Genomic DNA, 21,946 nt, shown 5'->3' with positions numbered 1-21,946 from the left:
TGTGGCTCTGTAAAGTATTTTTGTGTTTCAAAAAGACCCTCTTGGTTTCCCCCCTGTCCTCTCCAGGCAGTTTGCTGCAGCGCTGGCAGACCTCCACGAAGCGGCACGGCTCTGCCCGTCCAACCGGGAGATCCGCCGCCTGCTGGTGCGAGTAGAGGAAGAATGCAAACATCATCAGAAGCTAGTTGGCAACAACGCGGCGCCGGGTTACAACAGGGACCCCCACGCCCACCATCACCAACCCACAGAGGAGGAAGCAGACGTCTATTCACAGGGAAGCCTGGAGAGGCCGATCCCAGCAGACCAGCTCAATCCGGAGAGGGAGGAGGACCGGGAGGAAGGGGACGAGGTGGGTCTCCACTGTGGGAAGAGTCCGGAGTTCTGGCCTCTGAATCCATACGGTCCTAACCGGACGCTCCCCGGAGGCGTGACGTTTGGTTTGCCCGATCAGTCCCCGTGCTTCCCTCCCGACGACTTTGTTCAGAACCAGCTGTTTGTGGACGCGTCTGAGCCCGTCCACGGCATGAGCAGACAGACGCAGAGTCAGAGCGGCAGGACTCATCACAATTGCCACTCTCTGCAGTCGGGCAGCAGAGGCGCGGTCAGGCCCATGTCTCTCTGCGGCCCGTCTAGCCCGCTACCAGGCAGGCACATCTCCACCTCCCTGAGGCCAGCCCCTCCAGGCGGGATAGACATCTGCTCCGGGTCAGCCAGCGAACACTCGCGACACAGTCCCACCGAGCATTACCACCCGCTGTCCCCCAACAGCTCATCCCCGCCCGGGCCTCTCCAGATGTTCCAGCCGCGCTCCTCCAGCTTCTCCAGAGGCTCCGACAGACTGTCCGCCCACTCCGGCCCGCTGGACAGCCTTGCTCTGGCTTTGGGGTCCGGATTGGACGGCAGGAGGGATGGCGGTGGAGGAGGCGGGGGGACTGCAGGCTCGAGGGGCTCCAGCTCCAGCCAGGCCTCCAGCGGGAACCTGTCGGACTGCGGAGGCAGGCAGCCGGGGCCGGACCTTCCCCCGTGTCCCATCAAGAGCAGCGGCAGCTTCAAGGCAAAGCCCGAGCTGAAGCCCCGGCCCTTCATGGGGGTCATGGACAAGGCGGTGCGCGTCCACAGCCAGCAGAGCTCCAGCATGAGCCGACAGGGCCCGGGAGGCGCCGAGAGCTTCGGCATGTCCGTCATGGAGTTCCAGGGGCTGAGCAGCGAGTTCAAACGCGCCTCCTTCCAGGAGCAGCTCTCCAGCAGCCAGCTGCAGGTCCGGGAGTTCGGAGAGCGAACCAACCAGCGAGAGAGCAGAGGCGCCGCGTCCTCCCAGCTACTCTTCCCTGAGGGCCGGCACAGACAGGCGAGCCTCACGAGGGACAACCCGGCGCTGCACATGGCTCCCATCAAACCCAAACGCTCGTTTATAGAGTCCAACGTCTGAGGGGAGTTCGTCAGAGCGCAGACGTGCTCGAGTCGCCGCATAAGGTAGCAAGGAGACTGATCTGAGAGCAGCTCCCTTCCCTGAGCCTGTTTTTGTAGATTTCTGCTGCTGCACTGCATATACAATCTAGAACCAGAACCAGAACTCAGGCTACGATGCTTTTGCTTACACGCATACTAGTGTATTCATGGAAACCAGACATACCTTAAGTAGAGATTTAAAATAGAGAATGGAGTACGTTGTGTCAACTTTTAGCAAATTATACGAAATAAATAAGCCAGAGGAAGCTTTGTGCACGAATAGACGAAAACCTCACGCTGTTAGCTACAGGTTATGACCATTTCTATTGTCAGGTGTCTTTTAAAAAAACATCTATATTTGTACGGTGTACACGACCTTTGCAGATAATATATTTCCTCGTTAGGTGATTTATCTGTCAGCATTGCAGGCTTCAACAGAGATTACTTTGTGGACTTTTAAGATTCTCTTCCTTGGTACATTTGATAAGCAATGGCATTGTAAAGAACATTGTTGGAAACCTCTTGTCATAACTGGACATTACTGCATCGATATTCACAGTATATAGTATGTTATTTATTTTTGCATAGCAGAGAACATATTTAGATCGAGTGTTTATGAGTTTAAAAGGACGCAAAGAGAGAAATCACAGAACGTAGGACAGATAAATCTTAAGAGACTTATTACATTGCATTATGTTCATAGTTGTCATATACCCTTTGCAGAGTTATACTATGATATACACAGTGTTGCCACATTGTAACTGTGGTATAATAAAAAACATATATATTAACGAAGGACTGTATTTCTATATCTACTTCTTTCACACTAAAATTGAAAAACATGCATATGAATGGAAAAACTGTTGTCCATCTTCACATTAAAGTGAAACGACACCGACTGCTTTAATTAAACTTTATTCATTGCTGCATATAAATGTCACACGGTCTTAATGAATGTAAGTGATTTATTACCAGTTGGATGTTGACAGATGTTCCTGAGAAGTAAAAGCTTGAGCTGTTTAGGCCCGGTGTTGTCGCTGCCCGCATGTGGTGCCAAGAAACGACAACGCAACAACAGATTCTGTACCGAAATGAACAAATATTGTAAACTAAAAGCATAACCATCCATCCATCCATTTTCTTACACCGTTGTCCCTCAGTGGGGTCGGGAGGGTTGCTGGTGCCCATCTCCAGCTGATGTTCCAGGTGAGAGGCGGGGTTCACCCTGGATAAGTCGCCAGTCTGTCGCAGGGCAACACAGAGACACACAGGACAAACAACCACACACACACACTCACACCTAGGGGCAAGTTGGAGAGGCCAATTAACCTGACAGTCATGTTTTTGGACTGTGGGAGGAAACCGGAGTACCCGGAGAAAACCCACGCATGCACAGGGAGAACATACAAACTCCATGCAGAAAGACCGGGGCCGGGAACGAACCCAGAACCTTCTTGCTGCAAGGCGACAGCTCTACCAACTGTTCCACTGTGCAGCCCCTAAAAGCATAACATTTTCTGTAAATAATTTTTAAAAAATCATTTCTTACCAGATTTTTAAAAAAATTACTATACATCTATTAGGCAAAGATTTTTTTTACACATCTTTATTAAGGGTACCAATAAATTTGGCACTGTAACTTTAATCATCCTCTTTACAGATTTTAAGTGCAAGTCAATGTAAGAGGCCAGAGATGCTTCAAAATATGCACCAAGTGGTGATCAGCAGTATTTCAGGTAAAGGTCTCATTTCTGGAAATGAACATATTTATCTTTAATGCAGCGTTTCTAGAAATAAACAACAGAAAGAGTTCAGGCGAAGAAGAACATCACCATGTTCTCCGACAACAGATTCTCACAGCTCAGGCTGATTCATATTAAGACTTCAGGAGGTATTCATAATGCCGACATATCCCATAATAAGGTGGGCAGGTGGCAACACATGTTGTTCAGTTTGACCAACTCTGACTTTCTGACTCTCCAGAACACATTCTAGTTCTTCATGATCCAACATCATCATATCACCCTCCTCTAATTTGTTCTGACATAATTGTGAACCCACTTATAAAGTAAATATAAACATAACTGTGGAACTTGAATAAAAATCAACTAATGAAAGGTTTTCTTTTTTTTGTGACTTTTTAAACTGATTATTACATATTTATTATATTTTTTTTAGCAACACACTGTCTGTCAGCAGTGGTGACAAACAGATCTCAGTCTCTGCTGCGGTGCAGCTGCCGGCCTCCGATATTACAGGACGTTAGAGTCGGACAGATCTACACTTAATCTTCATCCTTACCTAATCCAGCTTTGCTCCTCCGCAAAGAACCTCACCGTGAGAATAAATCAGAAGCAGTCGCATCTTGTTTGTATCGACTTCAGAAGGAAACACGCCGACCAGGTCGGAGGACGCTACTGGCTGGTCTTCCAGCGGCTGATGGCCATCTTCAGGGTGTGGTTGGGCGTGAGGAGTGTTGTCAGCAGGGGAAGGTTGGTCATTGGGCTGGAACGGTTCTTTGTGTGGATCCAGTTCTCGATTGCTTCCCTTTCGTACGAGTAGCCGTCTGTTGGAGCAGGAAGGGTCGGTGACAACATGATTTAAGTGTCTTGTAATATGCAGCTTTTTGTAGTATGCCAACACAAAGTGGTGCATTATTGTGAAGTCTTTTCTTTTTCTTTTTTTTTTTATGAATAAAAACATGCAAAATGTTGCCCTTTTTCTCAAAATAGCTCAAGATAAATCAGATTCCACTGCATTTCTGGCAGCTGGAAAGTGATCCTCCTTCCCAGTCTCTAGTCTTTTGCAACCTCTCACCATTTTTCCTTCAGGATGGCCAGGATGTTCAACTCAAAAACAAAAACCGAGGAGAGAAATCCTTCAACAATTGAGCAATTTCCCATGCATGGGAAATTGGAAAAAGCTTCAGAATAAAAATACAAACCTCACTTTTACAATTTTTATTTATATACATGTAAAATAAATCATAAATGTATACCATTATTGGATCGATTTGTATTGGTCTCCTACATAAAATCCCATTAAAATGAATTTAGTTTTGTAGCAACAGCTAGGCTAAATGTGAAAAATGTTGGCGCAGTGACGTTGACCTACCAGCTGCGATGACAGGCTCCCTCATAAGCTCTCTGGTGATCGGACACAGAAACTCATCAGGAACCCCCGAGGACATGGAATCACTTTTCAGCTCCTCCACTTTCCTCAGGAGTTTACCTCGCAGGCCGACAGACTCTAAACAAAACACACACACACACGCACACACACGCACACACACGCACACACACACACACACAAAGAAGAAGAAATATGTCACAGCAGAAAATGTGCTCTTGACCCAACACTTCCATGCACAATAATATCACTGTGAGCGTCTTGAGCATTTGTCATTCCAGCGTTTATCAGTTTTCACTCTTTGAATGGCAAATGCGAGCGTGGGAGAGAGTGAACGCCGTGGGAGCAAACCACGTCTGTCCAGTTTAAACAGCAAACAGGCAGAAAAGCCTTGAGAAGAAAAAGTACCGAAGAGATCGGAGATGATTAACAAATGTACACAAAACATTTTTTCTTTTGTTTTGTTTTTACCTCCCTGACAAACTTACTGGTGCATTCTACCTTTTAGGAAGCAAAGCATGAATCGATTGATTCCCACCATTGGGGAAGAAAAAAAAAAAAACACACCTGCTCCCTCTGTCTGTCTGTCTGTCTGTCATAGCAGCAGATAAAACACGATGCCACTCGGCACCGTTCTCCAAGTTAGCTCTGCTAAGAAGGTGGGATTCATGCTGTGTTGCTAAAAACAGATCAATGTGAACACAAGCTGTCACAGAGCTGATGCTGTGTAAACTGAGCAGTGATTGACAGTGACTGTGGGATGGATATGACGACATTTCGTGGCGTTACAGCAAACGTTCGCTGAGAACTACGTGACGAATGATGCCTGAGCTGGTAGACTGAAATCAACAACATAACACTCAGACTTCAGCCATTGTGGCATCGCTTCACAAACACACGGAAACAGTAAGAGAGCTAGACTATGCTATTGTAAATAAATACAAATAAATAAATAAAATCCTAAACAAACACGGAAATAACCAAAAGGGGCTTAACGATATTAGGTGTAAAATCCACTTTATTACTTATGGGAAATTCTGCTTTGAGGATTGGGTTATGTAACCTACAAAGTGCACCAGATTAAAGCCAGAACTGACCAAGTTCTTTAAAGCTGAGCGCTTTGGCGCTTCAGCCTAACATTATGTAATCTCGCCGAGTTAAAACCCCGCGTAAACACTCATTCCTTCACCCGCACTCTAATCCGCTGCGCTGCCCCTTTATCCATGTGAATAGGTAAAAAGAAATCCTAATCCCTGCACATTTCCTTGCCGATTCTTACAAGAGATCAGTGCTGTAAAACATTTATTTTTCTTCTATCAGAGAAAAAAAAAACAACAAAAAGATGAGAACTACAAGAGAGGGAGGAAGTGAACAAGTGGTGGTGCTCTCGCTGAGCAGAGTGTGACATTTGTCTTCCTCACCTATGCCCAGCTCTGACGCCAGCGTCTCCTTGGTGAGACTCAGCAGCTCTGTCCCATCTATGTTGTTGGCCTTGAATTTGTCCACCAATCCCTGGAGTCCTTCCTCCACCAGCCACTCTGACACGTCCCCCTCCGACCAATCGGCGACCAGCAGCTTCGATCGGCCCGCCACGGCTTTTCCTGAGAGGGCGAGTCAAGGCGAGAGGGGGGAGGGGGGTCAGCTGCTGATGGCTGCAGCACCTTTTAGGAAAAAACAAGACCAAATATTCCCTCCCTGCGTTTTAAGCTGAACGGATTTTTTTGTTAATCCCTCACCTTCACAGGGTGTCTGCACAGACTATTCTTTAAGACAGAGAAAAACAAAAACAAAACTGAAAGCAAGGGACCTGCAAAGCACTTTTAAAGCAACCTGAGACACTTGAGGCTGAGGTGTAATGAAGAGAGAGCACTCAAGCACACAACACCTGTGTCCCTCGCTGCCAGGTGGAGCTGGACTAAAATGAAATAAATAAATAAATAAAAAATGACACTACTAGCATGATAGACCAGTTTAATAAACCCAGATTTAACCAACAGGTTTTGATTTCCCCAATTATCTTCTATTCTGAATAATCGCTAGGAGAGTAAACGCAGCAAAAGCATGCCAATATTGAAGATAAAATGCAAAACTAACCAGGCGACGACGACTTCCCTCCTTTCCGCCGAACAGCATGTGAAGTAAAGGAGGAAAATGTGACAAGAGATTACCGGACAATTATTATTCCATAAATAAATTATATCTATGTTACTCTTAATGGTGTGATTTTTGAGCCTTTGCTCTCTCCTCACCTCTGCGTCCGTCCTCCAGCCGACAGACGTTTACGGTTTTATCCATGGACCCGGTGGCGATCAGTGGTGATGTTGGATGGAAGGCGCATGCTGTCACATACCTGCGGAGGGAGTCAGGTACATGAATGATACCCAAACTATGCTCTACAGAAAGCTGGATATGGAAAGCTTGTCTAAAAGCAGCAATTACCCCTTTTGTGGCCACTTCCTTTTCTAGCACACCTTTTCCTTCCACTCAATTTTCCACCCGTGACTTGTCACCTTCTTTAGAAATTACCTTTTGTGGCTTGCTCTCCTTTTGCACAGCAGCCTTAGGGTTCTTTTATAATTTATAATTATATATTAAATTACTATGTGAAAACTTTATTTTGTACTTACTTAGATACTTTTTTTTCTGATGATGTGAAACATTAAAATGCGACACACACAAAAGATCAGAAGAAATCTGCAAAGGGGAAAATACTCTTACCCAACACACACCGATTTCCCTTCCAAGACCTGAAAAGAAACGCTTAAATCAAACGCCACTGTGCCTTACCAGACAGTTCAGGATCCACTGATCTAAAAATCTAAATTTCAGCTGATTTAAACAGGCAAAGGCAGAGTTAATGAGGGAGAGCTCTCTAAAACCTAAGCTGGATTGCTGAGAAATGCTGATCCACAAAAGCTCCTTGGCTTCACACAGAAGCCGAGAGGAGAGCTTCGCTAAACCTCCAATCAAGACTCTCTCTGAATTTAAATCTAAAGTCAAATGAGTTTCCGGGAAGCCTTTTTTGTTTGCTTGTTTGTTTAAAGTTTTGATTTACTTCTTTTTCCCTTCAGTTATCTTCCTGCTTCTATTTTAGATACTGATTTCTTTCTTTTTTTTTCTCTCCCCCAAAAGCACTTTCATTTGCCCCCACTGAAAGAAGCTCGATGCCTTTCAGACACAGGTGGCTGAAACGTTGTAAATGGCTTGTGTGATCATTCATCTGTGAGTGTAGGGGGGGGTGGAGAGAGCGCGGTCCTACGCATTTAAAAATGGAAGGCAATGTTCGGAATCAGTGATGCAGCACAATATATGTACGGTATGTATTTTTCAGTCTATTAAAATTTTAAGTTTCTTAAAGTATTGCTAATTCAAAAAGAAAAAAAGAGAAAAAAATAATCCAAATGAACCTGAAAACGTCATTCTGCTCTTTTCTGATAATGCAGTATTACTAAAAAGGTAGAAATTATTAGTTTGCCATCTCATCACAGATTGTTGTTTTTTTTTTTTGTAATTGAAACCTAAAGTTTAAAAGTGCTTATAATGACCAAAATTTAACAACATTAAAATAAATAAATATTTACCTCTCATGGTGGTTCAGTGTGTGAAGCAGAACGGCATTATTCTAAGAAAAAAAAAAAAGCAGCAAAAACCCAACATGAGGAACATGGATTCAGGGATAGAAAGCAAACATCTGTTAGAGCGACGATGTGAGTAAGAGAAACTCACCGCATCATAGACCTTGACGCTTTTGTCCACTGAGCTGCAAGACATAAGAATGAAAAATCTGTTCAGTTCCTAGACATCAATTCAAACCCAGCTTCTCCATTTTGAGTGGCGGGGAGAGGAAACCTCATCATTTGTCTCCCTCTAGTGGTTTTAAAGAAACACTGCAATTATAAATATGTTGAAGGTGGCCTACTTACTGTGCATGTTCAAGTAAACATTCTACAGAAATCTATAGCTCGATCATAAATAGATCAAGCCTGACCTATTAAACATCAGATAGTGATTTAAAATAACATTAAGCATATGGCAACAGAGTTTCTCGTGAGAATGAGGATGGTTAGAGCTTCACTAGCAAAAGGAACCTAGTGGTGGTCTCTGTGTAGAGCACTTGTACACAGTTTTACAATCTACAGCTACACATCATTTTACAAGCATAAAGGATGCTTTGTGAAGATTAAAAAAAAGAGAGAGAGAATGAAAGAATGAGACCCTCTTCTTATTTCTTCTTCAAGCTAGGATCTTACCCAGACACAAGCAGCTGCCCATCAGAGGAGTACGCACAGCAGAAGACCGGAGCCGTCTGGCCGGTTAGCGTATGTAGGAGCACCATGTCAAAGCCTGCAAGGTAAAGCAGCAGGTCTGGTTCTGCACAGGTTTAAATATCACCAACAAGTGAAGAGAACCAATTCCAGTTTGTGGACCTAAATACATTTGTACCTCCATAGGTGAACTTGTTAATAACCCAGATCTTCAGGTGACAGTCTTGTCCGCAGGATGCCAAACGAAACTGCACAACTTGGTTGCCTGAACAAAAGCACCAAATAAAATTAATTCAAAGACCGTTCTCAGAGAACCTCTAAAAACATTGCCTTTTTATTTCCACTAATCTTCTAATTTTCTCCAAGGTGACTTTAAAAATAAGCCCTATTTATAGTAGTGGACTGTGCGCTTTACATAAATCCACAACTGGAGTTCTCACAGCTGAGGATGATGGGAGCGAAGCTGCAGCAGGACACCCCCAGGTCGTGGGCATCCTTCTTCGCGAGGAGTTGGTTCAAGTGCAGATCCCACAGACGCAGATCTCCATAGGTGGAGCCCGTCATGAACATCTGACTGCAAGGGCTGAAGGAACAAGCTACCATTGTTGTGTCTCTCACTCCTCCAGTCCTTTATGAAATATAAAAAAAAAAAAAACAACAACAACAACAGCTGAACGAATAGTTTGCTTTTCATCACTGTTCAGAATCAGAGGGATCTGGTGCCGACAACAAGAGCAAATATTGTCGCAGCACTGCTCCATGTGGTGCAGGGAGAGCTGTTTGCGCTGATATTGTGGTTGATTTTGTGATGCTATTTTATTATCATGCTGTATAAACAGAATAGCTGCGGATTTAACTAAAGGATGAAAGAGCAGCTTTTTAGTCTAAACAAATTCTTTCTTCTGGCTATAAAATTAGCTGAAAACATTCATCTTTCATTAGAAAACAGATAAAATAGTATCTCTATTTTTTGCATCACTAACAGTAAAAACAAATTTGCTTTCATGCTATCGAGTAATCGAACAACGATTTTTAGCTCCCAGGAAACACAGAGCTTCACTTTACCTGGACAGCCTCTTGGAGTGGAAATCCCAGAGAGCCAAAGTGCCGTCAGACGCACCTGACACCAGGTGGGCGGCGTTGGGAGACAGCGCACAGATCCGAACGGGGCTGCGGCCGGGATGCTCCAGGACGGCCTCGATGTCCCCCGTGACCGTGGACCACACCACCGCGGTCGCATCTGTGGAGCAGGAGACGAGGAGCTGGCCGCAGGGGCTGAAGCAACAGCAGTGGACGCTGTAGCCGTGTCCCTTCAGGGGTGAGAAAGGCAGCTCGGAGAAGTCTTCAGCATTGTATATCCTGAGGGTTTTGTCCCCGGAGCAGGTGGCCAACAGTTTGGCGGAGAAGGCGCACCAGTTGATGTCGTCTTGATGGTCTCGCAGGGTGCAGACTACAGACGCCATCCGCAGATCCGACGCTAAAGAGTGGAGGACATTGGATCAAGATCCAGATCCAGAATGAGACCTTGAATAAGTTAAGTAGAGAATTTAATAAAGAAATCTCCACAAAATCAAAAGTTTTTTTTTTAAAACTGGTATCACAAGCATGTGATGACTGACAGCTAAGCAAATAACCTTTACTAAGGTAGCTTCTATTATCTGCATGGACATTATTTTTTATTAAATCAGGCCTGATTAAAACGTTTGGATATTAATAACAATGAATACTTTAAGTCAGTTCATAAGCTTTTATAACTTTTATTTTGTTTATAAAGTTCCAAAGACTGGAATTTGTTTGCAGTTTAAAACCCTGACCTTAGAAGGTCTACAAGCCTAACAATCACTCAAATCTTCCATGAGTTTAGATTAATCTAATCTAATCATTTAGCAGGACAAATAGTTTATTTTTGATGTGGTAATACAAGGACAATTAATCTAAATACGAACAAGTGTAAACTAGCATAAATCAATGTATTTGTAAGCAAGTCACATTTCATTTCAATAACGGAATAAAGATGAAGAAAAGTTTAGAAACACCTTTCCAGACTCGGCTTTCTTTTCTCCATATAGCCAGAATTGGACAATTGTCAAATTAATATCCAAACGTTTTAAGACTATGTAGGAATCCTGGTTCCTACAGGAAGTTTAATAGATCTCGTTGTTTGATCCTGACCAGACTCTTGAAAACTGGAAAGGATAGTCTGATGCCAACAAGTGAGAAAGATAATAAATAATTATTATCTTTCTCACTTGTTGAGAAGTTTTTAACCTGGAGGTATACCTCCAGGTTAAAAATTTATTCTGACAGCTTATATCGGCATTATTTCCCTTTTACGAAATGAAATAGAAATAAATGAAATAATAACCCAAAAGCTTTATCACCTTTTTTTCTGCCAGGAGGTCTTAATTAAATTAACTAACAAACCAGAACAACTAATTGTTGCTGCTTTAGAAGCTAACGGTTCTTCAGGATTATGAAGCTACTTTCTGCCATTATATGAAACATAAAGAAATAAAATAAAAGCCAGCCTAAAAAAACAGACTGCAGAAGAAAAAAAAGATTAGTCAGTAGACCGCGTCCGGCAGCACCTGTTATTGTTTAACAAGAGCGAACGTGAATCTTACTCGTCTCTGTCCGTCTCTGTTATTCACTGTTTACTTCCTCTCTGTTCAGCTGACCGTGACGTCATTGCATCTTCCCGATGCTGCATTCGCTGTAGCTCGGAAATAGGAAGTCATAATCAAATATTAAAATATATTTTTTTAAATGTTACCTTTAGTAATAGTGCTGATTATGGTAACACCAAAACCGATTTTTATTAAACTTTTTAATTAATTTTAGTTATATTAAATACAATAATACTTCATTAATGCGCTAGTTTTTAAATTACATTTAGGCTGTGGTTGAAAAGGTGCTGCAGAATCCCATATAGCTGGTCTGCACCGACTTTCAAGAACCTGTGGAAGAATGATTGGACCTGCAGCCTCGTCACCCGAGGAGAGGCTTGAAGGTGAGGAAGAAAAAGGGACATCTATATCTCCTTTTGGCTGCAGACAAAAGCAGCATCACTTCCTCTTTTGAGGAGCAGGTGAGCTCTGATATACACAAAATAGTGATTTGAATGATTGTTTCCATCTTTTCCATGTAATTTTTTTTTACCAATCCATTATCATCAATAGATGCACTTTTAAACAGAGTAAAATAATATTAGGCCCCTCTTACTCTTTGAATTTATTTTAGAGAGATATAGAATTGCATATTTATTTTATTTTCTTCTTCATCCCAAATAGAAATGAAACATAATAGTAAATTGTCTTGGTTTCTGCATTAAGATCAAGAAAACTTCCCCTGCTTGTAAAACTGCTAACATAATTCTATCACTCTGCAAAGTGTGAAGCGAGGTCATTAAAGTACCTACAATACGAATGAATATTATACTTAAAAGTATTTTCCTAATATTTTGATGTAAAATCATTTAACTAAAGAATACATTTTTATTAATAATCATTGACATACTAAAGGTAAACTTATTTGTAAAACTGCTCTTGCATATGTTTACGACGAAAACGTTTTGTGTGCATAATAATGTATTATATTGTGAAGTTCATGTTTTATTTTGCGATTTATGTTTTACTTTGTGCCTGTTTTTGGCACCACTTTTGTCAATTTATTCCATCATGGCTTGCATCATACCCTTAGCTTAAGCGGCACACGCGTACCGAGCTTTAATTTCTTCTTGGAAAGAGAATAAAGGTTATTAATCCGGTAATCCAAAACAGAAGCAGCAACTATGTGAAGTGGAAACTGAAATGAATCAAGTGTAAGACGCTTACGTTGAAAAACATCCTTTTAATAGGTCCGTGCCACACACTAGTGAAAAATAAAGCTCCTACAAAAGAATGATACTTTTATTCCACAATATCTTAAATAAAGTAACTTCAAGTACTTTCGACTTGGGTACAAAAAAATCTAGCTGCCTCCATCAGGCCACGACACACAGCAAGGTTCAACACAGTGGTTACAAATGGCCTTTAGGTCCTCTGTATTGTGGCAGATTCTGAGGAAATGCATCATGGAAGCGAAACCGAATGCTTGTTGCTCCTTTGTTTCTCTGCTGAGGTGAGGAATGATTTCTGTGTTACTGTCCAACTTTGGAGGCCCTGTCAGATTTAAATCATATAAAAAAAATAATTGTCGTAAGAATGAAAACTAAAAAAAAAAACAAAAACAAAAAAAACAACAACATCCCCTACATGCCCCTGTTGGAAGGGTAGGCACTACCAAGATTAAGGATACCACAGTGTTTGCAGAGGATATGTATATACTGTACAAACAATATTTATGATAATGTTTTCATCACGTTCACTAAAATAGAATGCTACAATCATTCTAAGGCATAAACAATATCTTAATATTCTTAAACAATTTTTACACATCGTTGCAAACAAGACATAATATTGACATTAATAAACAGTATATACACACGGATCGCCGTTGTCGAACTGTTCCTCTGCTGCTCCTGTAAATAAACGCAGTTTTACAGTTTGAACAAATGAATACAGTTCTCTGATGCCCCAAAGCACTGAACAGTGTAAACAGTTTTTTTTTCTCTTTCTTTTCTTGGCTTTGTTTTGATATTTGGGGGGGAAAAAATCAGAACACAAAGACACATTCCTTTTTTTTGTTGTTGTGATTTAAATTCAAAGCAGTTTAGATGATTCCTCCTTTTTCATAGAAAATGAAGTGGACCTTGATTCATAAATAATTATTACAAAATTAAATACATTCACTATAATACGATTAAATAACAAAAGACTATGTACAGGTAGTGGAAAGTATTCTAGCGCAGATACATCAGTGACATTTGAGGATTCATTCAGTGCAGTGTTCTGAGACAGGGAATGGTATTGCACTAGGACACCCCATTTCTCTGGGACTCTTTGGGGCTTTTATCCCTGTTGTAATAAATCCAGCGCACCTCATGTAACAATGTTTTTTTTTATTCTTTTTTTTTTTTGTATGGTGATATCTCTCTTAAGCACACAATGGATTCCTTATGAAGGAGCCGACTTTTTCTTCCATCCTGCAAAAAGCCACAAACTCCGTAAGAAAAAAATAAAAATAAAAATAAAATAAAATAAAACCTGCTGTTCCGTATGAAACGTTGAATGGGTTCACAAGGAGAGTCTGAACAGTTTAGTTTGTTTGCTTCAGAAGCTCAGTCCAGCGCTTCTCAAAAAACTTCCTCATGTTATGACCGGCTCGACCAATGTCCGAATTGTCTTCATTGAATTTTTCACAGTTATCAAAGACCAAGTTGACATCAATAATGAAAGTCTCCAGGTTTTGATACCTGAAATAAAGGGAAACAATCATTAAGCCATAACATGTTACCAATAAAATGCTTTTCTGTATAAAAGGTATTATGACAGATTTTAGCCTTTAAACACCGGATCAATTAAAACCACAGACTATGAAGAGATGGATGGATGAAAGCTTCTTCTATATCCTGTTTTCTTTTTCATAGTGAAGACACTTAGCCCTATATTTTTTTCATCTACAGAAACACCCTTGTAAAAGCAGATAAAGCATTTTCTAAGTTGTTCCAGCACGTTCCTTCCTGAAAAACTGGCTTTAAAATACATGGAAATCCCCCGCAGGTTTAAAGGAAGAAAAAGAACAAATAGAAGCGTTGGGGACTCACTGGCTGCTCACAAGCTTCTCACGTATAGTGGAGAAGTCCATTGGCTTTTTTATGACCTTCCTGTAGCCAGGGACCGATTTTAGGTTGACAGGCGTGAGAAAAGGCCATGCATCCTGATGCCGCTCCAACTCTGCGAGAAGTACTCTGTCGGGAACGCAAAGACAAGAATTGGTTTTGGTGACGTAACAAGCTCTTGATTACAGCAAAGAATGTGTGTTGATTTTAGTTACTTTAAAGAACTATTCAAAAAAAAAAAAAAAACGACGACAAGAGCGAACACGCCAAGGGCAGATACCTGCATAATCCCAGGTCCCTGTTGTTGTCTCTTGCCGTCTTGGCTCGTTTCACACACACAGGGCTCTCCTGATTGGCTGGTATCAGAGCAGGTGAAGCCTCCTCTGTTTTTCTCTTCCTGCTGGTGTCTTTTGATCCTTTTTTGGGCGTGCTGCTGGCACTGACTGAATCCTCCTCTGATACCTCCCCGTTACCTGTCTGCTTCACGCTCTTCTTGGACTCCCCGCTTTTTTTGCTGCTTCCTCCACCAGAAGCTACAGTTTTGGCTGGAGGCTTTTTGGTCTTTGGGGACGGACCACTTGCCTGTGAAATTGAACAGTTAGTACACAAAATCTTTAAAACTGTTGAGTCTTGAAGTTATGTCGATCAACTCAATTTTCGAATTATAAACAATTTACATGGCTTGGAAACTGTTGGGAGATCACTGCATCTATTTTTAATAACATCGATGGTACGGATCCTACAGGATCCTGAAAATCCAAACTAAAAGATATGAGCCCAATTATACTATTTACAGTGACATACCGTTGAAATGCAGGCTGGACAGTACCAGTCTCCTTCGGGGATGCTGGTGATCTTGGGTTTGTGACAGTAAGTGTGGCACCCTTTGTCACAGCCGTCACACAACAAAAGGAGGTCCTCATTGTCCCCCTTTTTGCACATCTGACAGTACTAAAAAGACAAACCCGTCCATTAAAACAAGAAAGCTCTTCCCGAGGTTTGTCTATAACCTTTGTCTATAACATTTTCTTACCACTTTCATGATAGACCTTTCCCAAGCGATAGACTTCTGCAGCTGCTGGATGCACATGGCCAACTGGGCGGCACTGCGGACCTCGCTCAGAGCCTTCCTCCATACCTTCATACCGTGGGCTACCTCCTCCTCACCACTAAGAGAGGACAAGAGGATGAGGATCAAAAATGCACAACGAAATAAAGATATATGGGTCTGTTTTCACACAAGCTGCTTGGTATCAGTTGAAAAAAGTTGCCAGCAAGACAGCAGATCATTATGAGCTCTGGCTGTGCAGAGACAGGCATGAGGGTGTAAGGTGCTGGGGAGAGGTGCACACCCATTCTGTCAGGTTAAAGGTACGCTCATGCAGAAAGTTTGAGGGTTTGTTAAATTCTGGAAGCCAAAGGTTTGCTCATAATCAAGGTTACAGAGTAACAACACCATGCAAATGATTGTAGGAAACAAAAGTCCAAACAACACTGAACAATGACAATGTGCAGGAAATGAAACTGAGTGAAGCCCCTACCAACCTCCCCCCCAAAAAAACCCCCAAAAAACTCCATGAGACCCAACAAAAACAGATGTACACAAATCTGACAAGCGACCACAAACATCTGCTGTTAAAGCAACCAAGACCCTCAGTTTTGGAGTGACATGGGAAACAAAAAGCACAGACAGAGAGAGGAAGGGGTCTTAGTGGGAGAGTGGGGAGCTTTGGTTGGAGAAATGACCTACCCTTCCCTGTCAGCACTAGAGGATGGGGCGGGGGCAGGGACAGTGACCGTACCCACATTATCCAGCCTGATCTGAATGGTGGTACCTAAGGGGCTCCTCAGGTACCTTCTCTCGATGTTGCGCTCCAGATCGGCCAGACGTGTCACTGCTATGTCCAGAGGGTTGTCCAGGTGACGCATCACCCCGCCCTTCTCTCCGCGTTCCTCAAGATGCTCCTTGGAGTCCTTATCTCCTGCACTTCCTGATGCTGGTGTTGACTTAGTGGGGGGCTTGTGCTCGTAGTACACCAGATCCTCCCGCTCAGACTGAGGATCTGGGTAGGTCCAGCCCTGGATGGGATATCATTTGTTATGTCTTCTGACCAGATGGCGTTTAAACCTATTTTATTCCAATTTGGACACAACACGAAGAAGGATATCCAAAATTTACCTTGACTTGCAAGCTGGCTGCAGTCACTTTCCTCTCCAGCTCCTCAACCTGCTGCAGCACAGCAATGTCCATTTCCATGGCCTGTTCCTCCACACACCAGCCCCGCACTGACTCCACACTGACCTGGCTTTCCTCAAGCTCCCGGAGCTCAATCATGGCCACTAGAGGATTGACACAACAGAAGTTACACAGACTCGCATACAAAACAAAAATTGCTAATGCAGCTTTCTGGAACATTTACACAAACAGGAAGACCTGTTGCATTACTCACCATCTTTGTGTTTGGTGCAAACCTGTGGGATTATCTCCAGGTATTTCTGCATCTGCCGCTGGAGGCCCCGCTCCCGGATTCCTCGACTGTGGAGAGCATTAACCAGTGCCCGCAGCTGTTCGATGTGAGACACCCGCCACCAACCTGTCAGCAGTTCTGAGACAACAAACACACGCAATCCCATTAGCAGAAGTTGGTGTTTTGTCATCACCAACGTGCCGAGGTCACTCACCTTCTGGAATGGGCCGAGGTGCAGGGTGGTCAAGCGACTTCGGCATCTCCAAGGCGGGAGAGGGCATAGAGGAGCTTTTCTCAATGCGAGGTATAGGTGACTCACTCTTACTAGAGACACTTGCTGTTGTGTTGCCCTCCAGGGAATGACCTGGCATGGGGCTGGGGCTACTGCACAGAGGTAAGCTGGGACTTATCACACCACTAGGCCAGTTCGCAAAAGAAACCCCAAGCAATGAGCCCCCTGACTTCAACTAAAAGAAAGAGACAAACAAACTCTTAGTAAAACTGGAAATAAAACTTCAATGTTTTATTCTGGACATCGGTCTTACCTGCAGGGCAGACAAAGGGTAGTTGAGGAGACCAGTTGGGTGATGCGGGCTAGCGGACGCAGAGGCAGCAGAAGGCGTGAGAGGTAGAGCGGGGGAAGGAGGTGGAGACCTAGGTCTGCCTGGTGTTGAAGACGCCTGAGGAGAGCCACGTGGCGCTCCTGGCGGAGTAGTGGTAAGAGAAGAGAGGTCACAAGGGTTGCGAGGAAGTAGACTGAACCAGTGCCCACTCCTCTCAGTCAGAACTCTGAGCAACTGGTCATTGGCTTGGAATATGAGGTGTGGAGATGGCGCAGGAGAGGAAGTTGGAGGAGTGTTCCCTGGGCTTTCCTGTCGGACCGGCAGGCAGGGGAAAGATAAAGATGTTGAAGCCAGAGTAGGGATGTTTGTAGTGTCATTAGTGGTCACTAAGGAAGGAGTTAATGCTGCCGCCGGCTCTGGGGTAGTATGATTGGGGGAAGGTAATGTTTCTTTCTTGGAGGCATTAGGAATGTTCACGGGACCAATGTCTTGTATCCCAAGTGGACTCTCCTTTTCTTCTGCCTTTAGAGATTGCTTGCTAACGTTTTTGCCAACGTTTCGGAGTGTACACAGTTTGGAGATGCAGCCGGCCTGCTGGTAGAACAGAGTCTGAGTGTTTTTCTTTCCCTCATGTTCCTGACCCTCGTCTTTCTGTTGTTCCAAGCTTGGTGTCCGAAGGTTCTGTCCGTCGAGGCTGCGGGGTTTCTCCTTGTGCAGTTCAAACTCCTGAGGTTCCTCTTTCACCTTGACCTCTTCTGCTGCTCTCCTCCTCCTCTGCCGCTCTTCCTCGAGTTCCTCTGGGGCTGAGGAAAGAATAACAGAGTATTTAGCGCAAATATTTTTGAAACAACATACTTTCCAAATACTGTGAAGAGGATCAAAAGAAATGTGCTAATCATGAGTGCTTTGTGCTGCCTCTACCTTCTCCACTCTCCATAGCTTCAATGAAGACCCCTCCGCAGTGTGGCAGAACCCAGTACCGGCGCCGATACCGGTCTTGACCATACATCATGGAGCGCAGAGAATGAGATATCTCAAAGAGCTTTCTTCTGGTCTGATGATGTTGCTGCAAAAATATAAAGAAACCACATGATATTTTGTTTAACTTCAATATTTTGAGAACATCGAGCTAAATTATGCTGTTATTCCCATGATATTACAAATATATAACTACCCTCTCTCCCTTTTATTAAATAGGAGGATCAACCACAGTGTTAGTTAACAGTGGTAAAACTTATCAAAACTGTCTGATTTTCACCAATATTTGAAACTACTTTTGCTGTTTTGAAAAAAAAAATGCATTAAAATATGTGAGAGTTTTGGGAATTCAGTGATAATAACAGACATGTTGAAGCTGTGAGCTTGACTCACAATATTTACATGGTGAACACTAGCCATGAATTCATTCATTCTAACCTGGGTGACCTGAATCTAGAACTCGGTCCTGTCTAGGATAACCTGGCACAACAATGAATATGAAGCACTGCACAACACGCTAATGAGGTAATTCAATAGGCTAATATCCCCATGCCAGCACACATATTCATAGAATACCATTTACATTTTAAGACATCATAGCTGATGCGTAGTTTAGTTGTGGGACTTGTTTCTCATTTTGCCAATTGTCTATCGAGATGTATTCAAAAACTAGAAGGAAATATTAATGTTGACATGAAAATAAGCACTTCATAATCATGTATAGTAATGCTATAAAATAACAAACAGCAGTAATAATTACTGCTTCTGTGCTTTATCTCTTTGTAATTGACTTCCCAGGAGAGTTGTTTAATCTCTGAGTTCTGCATGCAATCACGCATTATTACCAACAGCCAAGCATGCATAATTTCTCTGTCTCCTTAAACATTTATGGTTACAGTGATTAGAGTCGTCGTACCACATACTCATTCTACAGAAGAGTGTACCTTAGCTAATTTCTCTATTTGCTTCTCAAGCTCCTCAATGCTGGTGGCCTGGTCGACTTCATCCTGATATAAGGGGGGGGAAAAAACCAGCAGATGTCTGTAAGTGATTAGAATGAGGTACATTTTTATAACGAACATTAAGTTGCATTCATTTTGGTTTTACCTCATCAAAGGTCTCCACTTTTTTCACTTTTTTAATTTCCTCCTCCTCCTCGTCGTCGTCGTCTTCTGCCTGGTCGTCACTGTCATCATCGTCATCGTCGTCATCGTCGCTGTCTCCACCCAGCTTCCTCTTGCGCTTGGTGGCAGAAGATGGAGTGCCAAGGGACTGGTTCTCTTCCACACCCGCGCTAGCCTCCCTCTTCCCGGTCCGCTTGGCGTGAATGGTCTTCAGCCTGCGTGGATATCCACAACAACTTCAGCCTGACCGTTTTATCGAAATAAAAAGATATGTTCTTATTACCGACATTTGAGGAAAACTTACTTCTTCAGTTTTCCTTCCATAATGATCTTGTCCTTCCTCATGTTAGCCATTTGATCCAGATTCTTATCAATCTCACTGCAACAGGAAATGCATTACTGTTAATTAAACTCATGCTTTTAATGAAAGTTGAGATTAACAAGCAGCTAAAGAGAGGCAGAGAAAAAAGATGTAATAGACTGTATCCCAGAGACCAAATTACTTGTACACTTTGTTTAAAAGCTCTGCAAATTACTACCCATTTCTGCAGTTATTAATTGTTTTCCACTGAATAAAAAAACAGAAACTGCTTGTAAAAAAAAAAAAAAAAAAAATATAAGCAATCTATGTGTGGGCTGTATAAGCAATATACAGCCCACACATAGATACGTATTGGATTTCTTTTATCATGTTTCACTCAAGCAAACCCACAGAGAGGGAAAAAAATTGGAACCATGCAGAAAACCTCAAAACCACCATGTGCTTTGTAACTAAAACCGAGAATATTTGCAAAAATAAACAGTTTTAAGTTTGTGTTTCTTCTCCTACCTGATAACAGCTTTACTGCAAGCCAGCTCATTAGCCAAGAACCCCAGAATGGAGGCCTTCTGGGCAGGAGTGTGAGCCTGGAAGGCTTTGGTCTTCAGACTGAGGGCCAAAGGAGCCAGGTCTGTGTTGGAACAATGAGCGCTCATGTACATTTGCAGCACCTCCGAGACGTTATCTCTGTTGATGCCGACGTTGGTTAAGTGGTCCCCCAGCATGGTTTTTGTCTTATTGTGAAGGAGTTGATGAGAAAGACAAAAGGGTCGTGACATCACTTTAACTTTTCGATTCAAGTTGATCAGAATTGTCAGCATATTTCTCTTTTGTAGCAGTATTTATTCATTGAGTAAAAATACATATTTTTATTTTGTAATTGCAATTAATCTGTAATTAAAAACAGCAAATCAAAAGTTCAAACACATTAAGATTTACATTAAAATGGTGTTTATTTTAAATAAAAATGTCAAATTTAAGTTTCAAATTCCTTTTTTCAGCCTCTAATTATCAATATATCGCTGACGAAAATTCCATATGCCTGTACTATTCAGTAATTACAGGCAATACATAACTATTATGATAATCTAAGTCTCTTATAAAATCCCTCCTGATTCAAATATAAATTCTCTACCTTTTGTCCAGGTGGCAAACCGGGATCACAGACTGCTAGAGAGAGCAGTTTGACCAGAAGGTCTTGAACTTGGCCCATGCTGTCCCCCACGTTGAGCAAGCCTTCCTGCAGCATTCCCAAGGTGGGAACATCTGCATTCAAATCAAGTCCTAAAACCTTTCCAAAGCCTCTCAAGAACTGCATGAGCATCAGGCAGTCTGACACTGCCCGTCCAGGGAGGATGAGGCCAGGGATGCGGGAGAACTCTGGGAGAGGCTGGACATGGAAAAACAGGAAAAATTCAGATTGATGCGTGCTGTTGCAGGCTAACCACCTGCTAAATCTAATGTCGACAACATAAAGCAGTGAGTAAGTCAATATGCAGGAGACATTAGGATATTACCAAATAGTTCACTAATTGATTTCCAAAGCTAAAGTTTTTATTATTATTATTATTATGTAAAGTCCTTACAAACAGGGTCATGTAATTAAAATATTTCATTTCAGTAAGTTGTAGATGGTTATGTCTTTCACCCATGTGCAGAGTACATCTGTGTGTGGCAGGTTTTGAAACACTGACATCGGCTGCTGTAAGTATCTTGTAAATCTCCCCCAAATACTTGAATCCTCTCGCTGCAGTTACTTATTTGGTTATATCACTTTTTTCTATCCCACATTTGACTTCTGCTTAACTTTTCATTAGCATTCTCATATACAGCATCTTGTAAACACCCAGTTTTACTTTGCAGTTCCTCACTTTCACCACTTGAGGGTACACATGTCTAAAAAAATCACAATCAAATGATAACACTGACCCG

The 21,946-nt window shown here is 42.5% G+C and overlaps 3 protein-coding genes across 13 annotated transcripts in view; 1 reads left to right on the top strand and 2 right to left on the bottom strand.

Moving 5' to 3' along the window:
* LOC103462298 (protein TANC1-like) overlaps positions 1–2,244 on the top strand; it is a 43,813-nt gene extending 41,569 nt beyond the window's left edge. Inside the window, exon 29 of the mRNA XM_081605111.1 lies at positions 67–2,244. Within this exon, the coding sequence (XP_081461237.1) occupies positions 67–1,429 (1,363 nt within the window). The 3' untranslated portion in view covers positions 1,430–2,244. The remainder of the gene's footprint in view (positions 1–66) is intronic.
* A 784-nt stretch (positions 2,245–3,028) lies between these two features.
* On the bottom strand, positions 3,029–11,563 carry wdsub1 (WD repeat, sterile alpha motif and U-box domain containing 1). The gene is made up of 12 exons (XM_008404432.3): positions 11,468–11,563; positions 9,909–10,367; positions 9,284–9,471; positions 9,022–9,108; positions 8,829–8,922; positions 8,305–8,338; positions 8,160–8,200; positions 6,828–6,928; positions 6,673–6,693; positions 6,000–6,179; positions 4,564–4,698; positions 3,029–4,015 (listed from the first exon to the last, which is right to left on the bottom strand). Exons 2-12 carry the CDS (start codon positions 10,304–10,306, stop codon positions 3,864–3,866), a joined length of 1,431 nt encoding a protein of 476 aa, XP_008402654.1. The 5' UTR covers positions 10,307–10,367; positions 11,468–11,563; the 3' UTR covers positions 3,029–3,863.
* A 1,109-nt stretch (positions 11,564–12,672) lies between these two features.
* Positions 12,673–21,946, bottom strand: part of baz2ba (bromodomain adjacent to zinc finger domain, 2Ba) — a 73,215-nt gene continuing 63,941 nt past the window's right edge. For 6 of the 11 annotated variants that reach the window (XM_008404439.3, XM_008404440.3, XM_008404441.3 and 3 more), the window contains 16 exons: positions 21,150–21,404; positions 20,525–20,748; positions 20,000–20,074; positions 19,679–19,910; positions 19,516–19,578; positions 18,515–18,659; positions 17,576–18,396; positions 17,245–17,497; positions 17,013–17,168; positions 16,742–16,902; positions 16,313–16,641; positions 15,596–15,731; positions 15,367–15,513; positions 14,843–15,144; positions 14,548–14,691; positions 12,673–14,196 (listed from right to left, as the gene is read on the bottom strand). In XM_008404439.3, the coding sequence (XP_008402661.2) occupies positions 14,040–14,196; positions 14,548–14,691; positions 14,843–15,144; positions 15,367–15,513; positions 15,596–15,731; positions 16,313–16,641; positions 16,742–16,902; positions 17,013–17,168; positions 17,245–17,497; positions 17,576–18,396; positions 18,515–18,659; positions 19,516–19,578; positions 19,679–19,910; positions 20,000–20,074; positions 20,525–20,748; positions 21,150–21,404 (3,600 nt within the window). In that variant the 3' untranslated portion in view covers positions 12,673–14,039. The remainder of the gene's footprint in view (positions 14,197–14,547; positions 14,692–14,842; positions 15,145–15,366; positions 15,514–15,595; positions 15,732–16,312; positions 16,642–16,741; positions 16,903–17,012; positions 17,169–17,244; positions 17,498–17,575; positions 18,397–18,514; positions 18,660–19,515; positions 19,579–19,678; positions 19,911–19,999; positions 20,075–20,524; positions 20,749–21,149; positions 21,405–21,946) is intronic. The other 5 variants (XM_008404443.3, XM_081605110.1, XM_008404447.3 and 2 more) reach the window with 1 other exon arrangement.

This window comes from Poecilia reticulata, chromosome 3, assembly GCF_904066995.2.
Source record: "Poecilia reticulata chromosome 3, P_reticulata-male-v2, whole genome shotgun sequence".
Classification (NCBI taxonomy): domain Eukaryota; kingdom Metazoa; phylum Chordata; class Actinopteri; order Cyprinodontiformes; family Poeciliidae; genus Poecilia; species Poecilia reticulata.
Note: the sequence above shows the minus strand (reverse complement) of the source record. Positions and strands in the feature narration are given on the sequence as shown.

Bases quoted from the DNA above. Each gene is read 5' to 3' on its own strand.
- wdsub1 (XM_008404432.3), bottom strand. From the start codon at position 10,306: ATGGCGTCTGTAGTCTGCACCCTGCGAGACCATCAAGACGACATCAAC. The intron at 8,201-8,304 runs GTGAGTTTCTCT...TTTTTTTCTTAG, and splicing joins GCGTCAAGGTCTATGATGCG to AATAATGCCGTTCTGCTTCA. The intron at 4,699-5,999 runs GTGAGGAAGACA...TGTTTTGTTTAG, and splicing joins GGCGTCAGAGCTGGGCATAG to AGTCTGTCGGCCTGCGAGGT.